This window comes from Pectinophora gossypiella, chromosome 19 (assembly GCF_024362695.1).
Source record: "Pectinophora gossypiella chromosome 19, ilPecGoss1.1, whole genome shotgun sequence".
Lineage (NCBI taxonomy): Eukaryota > Metazoa > Arthropoda > Insecta > Lepidoptera > Gelechiidae > Pectinophora > Pectinophora gossypiella.
The window spans coordinates 11,210,537-11,220,353 of NC_065422.1; the positions used below are offsets into that span (position 1 = coordinate 11,210,537).

Sequence of the window (9,817 nt, forward strand, 5' to 3'; positions counted from 1 at the left end):
AATAGCCGTCTATTGGTGGAAGCCCTCGATATAATGGGGATAAAAGCCAGACAAAAGTAGGTGGCAGCACTGTTGAGTGTTTCTAAATTTTGACAGTTTTCCATACTATCCAGCTAAAATGTGGAGCAACGTAGACTATATCCCGTCTGAAGGATCAGTTACGAAAAAGAAAAGCCATCAGTTGGAAAAGGCAGTTTTGAATGAAAATAAGTTTTTCTAAATTTTCTTCTTCTATTCGATGCAGTGGAGCAGCGTGGTGGAGTATGCTCCATACCCTCTCCGGTTGATTGAGAGGAGGCCTGTGCCCAGCAGTGGGACGTATATAGGCTATTTATATATCTGATGCTTAGGGAATATAACACTATGGTTTTGCAGTTAAATGCTGCGCAATAGTGTAAAAATATAACGAAAACTATGTTTAAGTACTCAAAATATATGGTGAACTGTCGAAATTTAAGAACACTCAACAGTAGCGACATAATTAGTGCTGTTCCGGCAGACATGTACTAATATTACTTAAAGGTATACATACCTCTCGTTTTTTTATCCCCCGAAAAGGAAAGAGACGATTGAATGATAACTGTTAATTTTCCAAAAGACAAATTTTGGAAATAACTTTAACAAACACCACACTCTTTGGTAACCAGTCACTTTCTTCCCTTGGTCAACAATGTACATACTATGTTTGTTACGGATAATGTTACATGTATTCACCTTATAGCGAAAATCATGAAGCGCCTTTCTGAAAAATCACATTTCAACAAACCCTCGCTTTCTTATATCAACACCATTATCCGCTTTATTTTCCAGGTATATCAATGACCGATGCGTCAGGGAAGCCATATAGCACGAACGGGCACGGGAGCGTGGCGTCTATGAACACCACGGCTACGACCCTTACGGGGTTGTCAGACGCCAGCACCATCACCAGGTCACCCCTCAGATCCTCACTTAAGAAGCCCAGACCTCGGGAAGGGGAGCCCGGAGGCCTAGGCATCCACAACCCAGGGTACTCAGGCCATTCCCCACCCCTCAACAGAAATGGAAGCCAGAAAAAAGTGCGAATACAAACTCATAGTACTGAAGTATAAATGAAAAGACTTATAATGTGGGTGTCGGCTAGTTAATTCCATTCCGTCGTACTTTGAACGAACGTTAGTTCGTTATTCAGTCGAATTCGACTCGTGCGCTTACTTACGAATACTGGAGCCGTATTTTTGAATCGTTCGTTTTCGATTCGCATGCGAAAGTTTAAACCCATTTCATGTAGCACATCAGAACTTGTCATTTGCAAGATGAGCCTCGCCTTCAACTTGCTGCACATACCCCCCCAAGTAAAATAAAGTTCTGTCAGCCATTATCGGCGCTATTATTATACTACTAAAGTGTATTGCATCATGTCATAAACGTAGTAAATTATTGAACTTATTGCTCAATCCGAAAAAAAGGAATGGATTGGCCTTTATGGTTAAATTATTACATTTTATCTTTGACCTACGCATGTACCCTATTCCAATATATGTATACGTTCGTAAGCACTGTAGTTGGTTTCGTGGCTTCATCCCGTTTACAATATACTATAATATATGAATATAACTAAGAGACGTACAAGAGGACATGAGTATTCTAAGTATGTACGGGCATACAGCATAATTTTTGATAACTGGCCCTATGATATGCGTTACGCTACTTACATTCAGCCAAGACATACGACGTTTATCTAAGCATCATCTATTGGTTGGAACCGGGGTTATTTGTCGCGCCTATGTAGACAGCGGAACCCATGCCACTTGGCCAGTATTTTGTAAAGAAACCTGCATACTGTTTACGTTTATTATTTGATTAGATAATGTGGAACTTTCTAGGCTACGTTCACCAGAAAAAAAATTGATGGCACTGTTTGGATTTAACGTGATGACTACTTATTTTCTCATTTCTCGGGATACACAATTAGTCAAAAATATAATCTAATGGCACAGACATATTAAAATAATCGTTGCTTGATATTTGGATCTGTGGGCGGCGGGCCTCGACATACGTCATCCGTCTGTGAAACAGTTCACAGTACTGCACAGAAAGAGACAGACGATCTCTGTCGCGGCGAGAAAGAGTCGCGTGCTTAGGCTGCGTCCCCAGTAGGCAAACTGTGAGCCGCCGACTGAGTTAGCGGCGTATCGGTTTAGTACGCCCTTCCATATATTTCAAATGGAGTGTTCACAGTTTGCTAGTTTTGCGCTCACTGTACGCAGTTGCAGCGTTACGCGCGCCGACTATTTTAGTGAGCGGCCGACTCCCACCAAAACCGGTTCCAGTCGGCGATTGGTTGTTCGTCGGGCGTAGTGACTCACGTTTGCCGCAAAATGATTATTCGGATAGTTAGAAAAAAGCTATCATCGTGTTAGGACGTGTTTTTTTGCATCGCACCTAACTAATCTCAACGCACACACACATCACTAACTCAAATTTCAGTTCGCTGCAAATTTGCGGCTCACTCAGTCGGCCGCTGACAGTTCGCTTACTGGGGACACAGCCTTACGGTGCTAGGCCCGCAGATACGAATAGAATTATGTTGCTATCTATATTGTTTCTCCTTATTTTGATCAGAATAATAATGGGTAGAAAATATGTTGTGTCTGGGTGTAATAACAAGGCTCATCATTTATAGCCAAAAACAAAAATAAAAGATGCATAATGTCTGTTATCCATTAAATTAGAAGGTTGAGCGAAGGCAAATCTGTACAGTGCCTTTTTTTTTGGAAACAGCCTGGAATGTCTCTCATAATTTTTATATTAATGAATTTATAAAGACACCTTTCGCTGAAGAAACTTTAAATATTATTTTCTTCATCATATTGTTTGCGAAGTATAATTACCGACACCATTATTCTTGTCTACACATATTGTATTTTACCTGATATTTTAAGTAATGTAGCATTCAAATGTATTGTAAATGTATTTGTAAGTTTTATTCATTTGGTGTAAGAGTTCGCATCATAAAGTGAAAGTGGTAAAATTAGCAGTGCCTGTTGGAATTTCACAACCATGCTTGTCAAATTGAAGGGAAGAGAGGAAGGGGTAGACCTAGGATAACATTTATGAAACAAATAAAAGAGAAGGTGCAGGTCGTGTCGTATCGGGAGGTGAAGGTTTTGGCGGGAAGAAGAGAGGAATGGCGATTACTCCACCGACAAGAGCGCAGCTCTTAAATAGAGAGAGAGAGAGAGAGAGCTTGTCAAACGGTGTCTCTCACTGTGATGGAGCAGGTTCGAATCCCAACGCGGGCCGAAACCAATAATTATCCAATTTGTTTTGGTGAAGGAAAACATCGTGAGGAATATCCCATATTCTCAAAAAAATGCTTTTCGGACGTATGTGACCTAACCTGTATTGGGCTGGTTTTCCCAACAACCGGACCTGTCAAATGTTCAGCTTAGGTAAGTTGACCCCGTGGAAAGCGAGATAAAGCTAGGGTGATGATGATGACTTGTCAAATGGTGTACTCGGATGAATCGCCTAATAGAGAGATGTAAAACATATTAGGTGGGATGCTATACGCCTATTTTGGCGACGCTAAACACAATTGTATAAAAACTACAATGTGACAGCATTACAAATGATAATAAGATGTTTAAACAGCGGTGCAATATAAAAGAATCTTCATTGTGCGAACTTTTAGACAAATCTACATATCTCATTATTTTTTTAATATATTATTTTTATGTTTTCTAATCAATTAGATTATTTTTTTTTGTCGTAAGTACCTATATTTACAAGTTTTATTAATAGACCACAATTATTGTGTATATTTAGCTTGAACAAAGTTCTTGATTTGTGTTTTATGTTAGTCTACACAAGTGTGTATATAACTATTATAACCAGCACAAAGTGTTGTATAAATGCGCAATCATTATTGTTATACAATATTATACAGCTTTGTTGTTTAATTCCATGCAAAAAAATATTATTTTTAACTGTTCACAGTTTAGATGTAATGAATTTAACTTAGTTGCAATATAATGTTAAGGTTATGAACTTAAATTTTAGATGAGTATTGTAAATACACATTTCGTATTAAAAAAAATAACCCACCAGGCTTGAAAGAAGACCATCACATTTTTATATATTGACGTTGAAAATTTATGTCCTTTATATCTTTGGATTTGTATTGTAGTTTTATGAATGTTGTGCCTTTACCTAAGATCTACAATTGTGCCTTGTCCTTTGCCTTTTCGTAATACAAGAATCAGGAACCAAGATAAAATATTAACAGTGGTATCACAAAACGAAGACTAAACTACAAACTAGGTTTAACATAAAATCCGTGTTCCGAAAGAAGTCCCGCGCGGCACTACTGACGCAAATTCTGCAAAGATTTTTGATGACTTCATTTAATGGGTCATATCATGGGTCATTGATGGGTAATAATAGATAGTATGACACCTGGGAATCAGATCGTCAGTAATTGCTCTGTCCTTGAAAGTGTTAATATCGGTCTACTTATTACGTGGCGCGGATTCTAACTTTAGACCATGGTAACAGAAAATTATACATTTCTTATACCATGCTTTAGACCTAGTTAATCTTTAGTCTTCGTTTTGTAATATAATAGCATTGTATATCTCCAATATTAGACCCCTTTGATTTACAATGTGTTCAAAACAGAAAAATCCACTAATTTCATTCAGGTACCTCTTTCATCTGCCAATGTTGCCTATTCGGGCGCAGACAAACTTAACCTAATTTGTGTAACAGCCTAGTGCGACAGCTCTTCAAAATAGATGCCGTCCTTTACTTACAATACGTGCAAGAAAGATGCACAGATGGTGGCCCGAATCGACACCATTACCTTTACATTTCATATACCTGCTTGAATTTTAAAAAATATAGTTTAAAAAATATTTACATATTTATTATTGTAAGTAAAATACCTTAGGATATCATGTTTCATCCGTCCAAACTCTGGTCTTAAGATTAGTTTGTCAAATTACTACTTAAATGTGTTATTATTAAAATAGTATAAGGATTAAATGGGTAATATCAAATATTGTTATTTTTGTGATGGGGAGCACGCCACATTAGTACTTGTAGGTGAATTTCAGAGCAGCAAAGTCAATATTAGTGACACTGCAAAAATATCCTCTAATTGTCTTTCTGTATTTGAAAATACCCAGTTAGAACATGCGTAAGTGGGTAACATACATAAGTTTCAAGAGGGAATTTGAAAAAATAAAAAAAGATTTTCGGATATATTTACGGTGATAACATAACTTAAGCTCTACTTGGCTCTACTATATCCCAATTGGGGTAGTGAGAGGTACATCCATCGCAAGATGTGCTAAATACCCACACCTCACCGAGCTTTATGTTACACCGACGTGATAGGTGGTGAGCCGTAACGATTTTTGCGATCACACTAGGTAACGATATTGACGCCTGATTCTCTGAAATTGACCCTTGTATACAAATATTAAGCATAAACAAATCTGAGTTATACTTTTCTTTCGTTTTGCTTTCAATGATATAAATAGTTAGATTTAAAAATATATTTTAAAATAATTATGTTGGTTTGTAACAAAGACACGAATCTCGTATTGTGCAAGACACATTTTATTAAGAATATCAATATTTCCGTCCGACTGATTCTATAGATAGATCTGTATGTTGAAAAATAAAATCAGTTGTATAAAAATGTTTTTTTCTAATTTTTTAACGTTGTTTTATCTTTATTAATCATTCATATAACACAGGTAGGTACTTACTTAGTCATATAAATAAACATAAGCTCGCGAAATACACGACGACCACGTATAACGTTATGGAATTCCATAGTATCTGCTTACCCCGATGGGAAATAGGCGTTAGTTTATGTATGTATGTATAAGCTCACGACTATATTCCAATTGGGGTAGTCAGAGGTACATCCATTGGAAGATGAACTAAGTACCCACGCGTCAACGAGCTTTCTGTTAGACCGACGTGATAGGTGGTGAGCCGAATCGTCGTCTGTAACACAAAGTTTTCTCTAAAAGAGTACGAAGTCTTCAACTTCAATGACCCGCAACCATTCCTGCGGAAAATTGATGGTTACAGCAGTCATGTTGGATGTAGGGTGTTGTATATTCCCGTTATCGATACCTACTATAATATCACGACATGATGTAATCGAACAATATTGGATGTAGGGCTCTCACTCCCGCGCCAAAATACAAAAAAGAACTATCTATGGTACGGCTTGTTGGCGGGAATGTGAACGATATGTCAAGAAGCCGCTTCATAACTCGAAATGCGGACTTTTGAGTTAATTCGTTTGAAGTTCGAAGTAGAAGTGGGGGCTTAGGTTTCATCGTCATCATCTTTCATCATTTCATTAATCATCATCAAGAAGAAAATAGATAAGGCATGGCTGTATGGGCATAGTTCCCTTTGCCTTGCCCTTCGGGGAAAATCAATCAAAAAAAATCTATGGTATGGTATGGTACCTACCTATTCTGCTTCTGTTGTTTTACGTCTTGCATTGTTTGCGTCGTTGTTTATTTTATTAATTTTTCGTGAGTTTTCACAATGATAGTTGAAATTGGAATCTACCTATAATATGCTTAAAGATAAATTTAATCGATGCAGTTCAGTTCAGCATAATTACCATCGTTTATTTTAGGTTTTATAAATGCATTCGTTTATACTTACTGGGTTGTACAAGGATCTCGCTGTTATTACGATGGCTGTTTGTTATATTTGTTTAAATTTGATTCAGACCTAAGCATAAAAGTGCATTGATTGATATTGAGTATTATTGATTGATTGAAAAGTGACAATTTGTTTACCGTTCTTCGTTGAGTTTTTCGTCCACATGGACATAATATCTTTCTGTCGTATTTGTCGTTATTTAATTGTATTAACAATGAATCAAAAAAATGTACCTACTCACCAACCTTATGAAACATCTTCACGATTTGTTTTGCATAGGTAACTTGACAAAAAAGTAATGAAATTGAATGGTTTCTATGAAAACTAGACTTCTAAGTTGTCGTGCCCAAAAGGGTCTGTGCACGGTCTGTGATGTGAAACGCATATCTAACTTACCAACTTGTACATCATAATGAGAAATCAGGAAAAACTAATTTATTGATATATGTATAAGTCTTGAAGTTCTTACTTGTACCTCTGTAGTGTAAATTAAAACTAGATTTATTCTGCTGTTAAATCAGCATCTGCATACAGATGCCCGATGATGAGAAGAGGTTTATGCTGATATTTGTGTTCAACATTCTGGATCATTCATAGTATATAAACCATCGTGAGCTGCGTTATCGGGGATGCTACAGTTAATAATTCATTATCTACCTCCTCTGGTAGATTCAGAAGGAAATTTATAAATAAGTATAAATCTTATCTATATCTCTTATCTTCCAGTATCCAGCGCTCCAATACATCAACTTCTATGTTTTGGAGCGCTGTGTGAGACTTCAACTCAATGTGTGATAATATATGTATATTATTAAAGGTCAATTCATTTGGTTACACACGCTCGTTAACCAGCAGTTAAAATACTAAATATTAAACACTAATTCATGGTATGAATAATGTACCTGGTACAATAACTAATACATATCTATATAACAAAGAATACATACATACATAAACAGCCTATATACGTCCCACTGCTGGGCACAGGCCCAACAAACAAACAACAATACAAGCAAAACAAAGAACAAACAAACAACAATAAACAAACAATATAACAAAGAATATAAAAAAAATCTTGTTGTCAGAGTCAGTCTAAATAAAAAAATTCATACACAAACTCACGCCTATTATTAAAAACACGTTAGCTCAAGGGCATATACGTACATATACGTACGACGATTTTTATTTCGACAGTAAAACATTGACTTACATCAATATTTAAAAACCATAAAGAAAGAACACATTTAAATCTTCTTTCTTAACATTCCCTCCCGTCTTTAATGGACTCCTAGCACGTTTCACGGCTCCAGTGCACGGTTCCAGTAACACGAGACGCCTTGGTTTGAATAGCGGCTTCGTCATCATGTCGGCCACATTCTTTTCTGACGACACCTGCTTTGCAACCAATTTATTCTGTTCTTGCATTAAACATTATCTTAAGAAGAAGTGTCGCCTCTGCACATGCATAATTATGCTTAGTCTGATGATGCCGCTCTGTAGAGTACATACTAAGCTTGAGGGCAGACTCACTATCGAGTAGCAGTTTTATAGTTTTGGTGTCTATGGCCATGCCTTCAATGATTCGCTTTAGCCACAGTAGCTCACGTGTAGCCTCACTTGCAGCAATAAAAATAATAAAAAATAAATAAAAATAAAATGCATTTATTTCAGGTAGGTACCCATATTGTAAGATATAATTATGTCCCTTTAAAATTAAAAGTTATTACAACGAAGAAAAAAAATATATAAAATAATAATCTGCTTCGCTCGATGAGAGTGTTATAGTCTTCTGACGTAGACTGCGCCAGGAAATAGCTCCACTTGAGTATAGGCAAACCATTTCAGATTTTGATCGTCCTGTGGTTGGATCACCTCCGAAATCAGCATCTGTGTACATAATAATAGGTTTGTCGTTACCTTTGTACGCGATACCATACTCCTTTGTGCCTTGAATATATCGTAGTATTCGCTTGACTCGTACGATATCTGCATCTGATGGATTTTGCAGGGTCCTCTTCTTTTTGTTCTCTTTGTTCCCAACGGTGGTGACCATCTGTATATTATCTTTTACGATCGGTGTCGGTGCAGGCTTGCAGGTCATCATTTCAAATCGTTGTAGGACTTTAGCAGCATGCGGCTTCTGATCTATACTGATAGAGTCATCTTTGTGCGTATTTATCTCAATATTAAGAAAGTATGACGCGGGTTTAGTAATGATTTTGAATCTCTTTCTTAGCTCGTCATACAGATCCGCCACTCTTTTGGAAACACCAACATTACCAACGTAATTTTGGCTGTCAATTTGACAACCAAACCAACAAATCGTGGTTTTCTTCCATCGTACTTCCACCACACACCAGCCCTTCAGCCCAACAGAAGTTGTACACACTCCCTCCTCGTCAGATGCAGCCACTAGTCCATCATAAACGTATAACGCTATAATGACTTTTCTCCCGCCTGGTAGCAGAGCGTTTAAAATCCCAAATTCGTTGCATCATGCAGTCAGGCGTGAAAGTCGAGATAGATTCGGCGGTCCTACTAACTGGCAAACCTGGAGATACAAAATTAAGTTGTTGCTTAAAAGTAATCCGGGAACCATGGAAGCAATTAAAGGGAAGGCGAGGCCCACAGCGGAAGCGCTAGCTAAGTACGAAATTCAGATGACGAATTTTCATAAACTTGACAGTCAAGCCTTATTGATTCTAACAACAAACATGACAGATGAGACATTGCAAAAATAATGCGATGTGAATCGGCAAGTGAGATGTGGATAGAGCTTCACAGGCTTTACGATGGAGCAACGGAAGATAGGAGCTACGATTTCTGCATGAGGTTCTTCCGCTATCAAAAAAAGCGAGGAGCATGACATGGCCATACATATTTCGACTCTCAAGAACCTATGGTATGAATTGAACACCGAAATAGAAGGACATGATCTTCCAGAGATTTTATTAATATGTAAAATACTAGATACACTTCCCGAACAGTATTTCAGTTTTAAATCCAGTTGGCTATTGATGAACAAGAAAGATCGAAATATCAGCCTTTACCTGTGTCAAGGCATTTAAGAGACCCATCGTAATGGGCATCACGAAGCTCCCTGTTACATACCGCTGGCCGCTGATTTCTCTTG

General features: G+C 37.4%; 1 protein-coding gene across 2 annotated transcripts in view; it reads left to right on the forward strand.

The window, feature by feature from the left end:
* LOC126375704 (uncharacterized) overlaps positions 1–5,689 on the forward strand; it is a 53,323-nt gene extending 47,634 nt beyond the window's left edge. For both annotated transcript variants that reach the window (XM_050022801.1, XM_050022800.1), the window contains one exon: positions 811–5,689. In XM_050022801.1, the coding sequence (XP_049878758.1) occupies positions 811–1,091 (281 nt within the window). In that variant the 3' untranslated portion in view covers positions 1,092–5,689. The remainder of the gene's footprint in view (positions 1–810) is intronic.
* Positions 5,690–9,817: the final 4,128 nt, after the last annotated feature.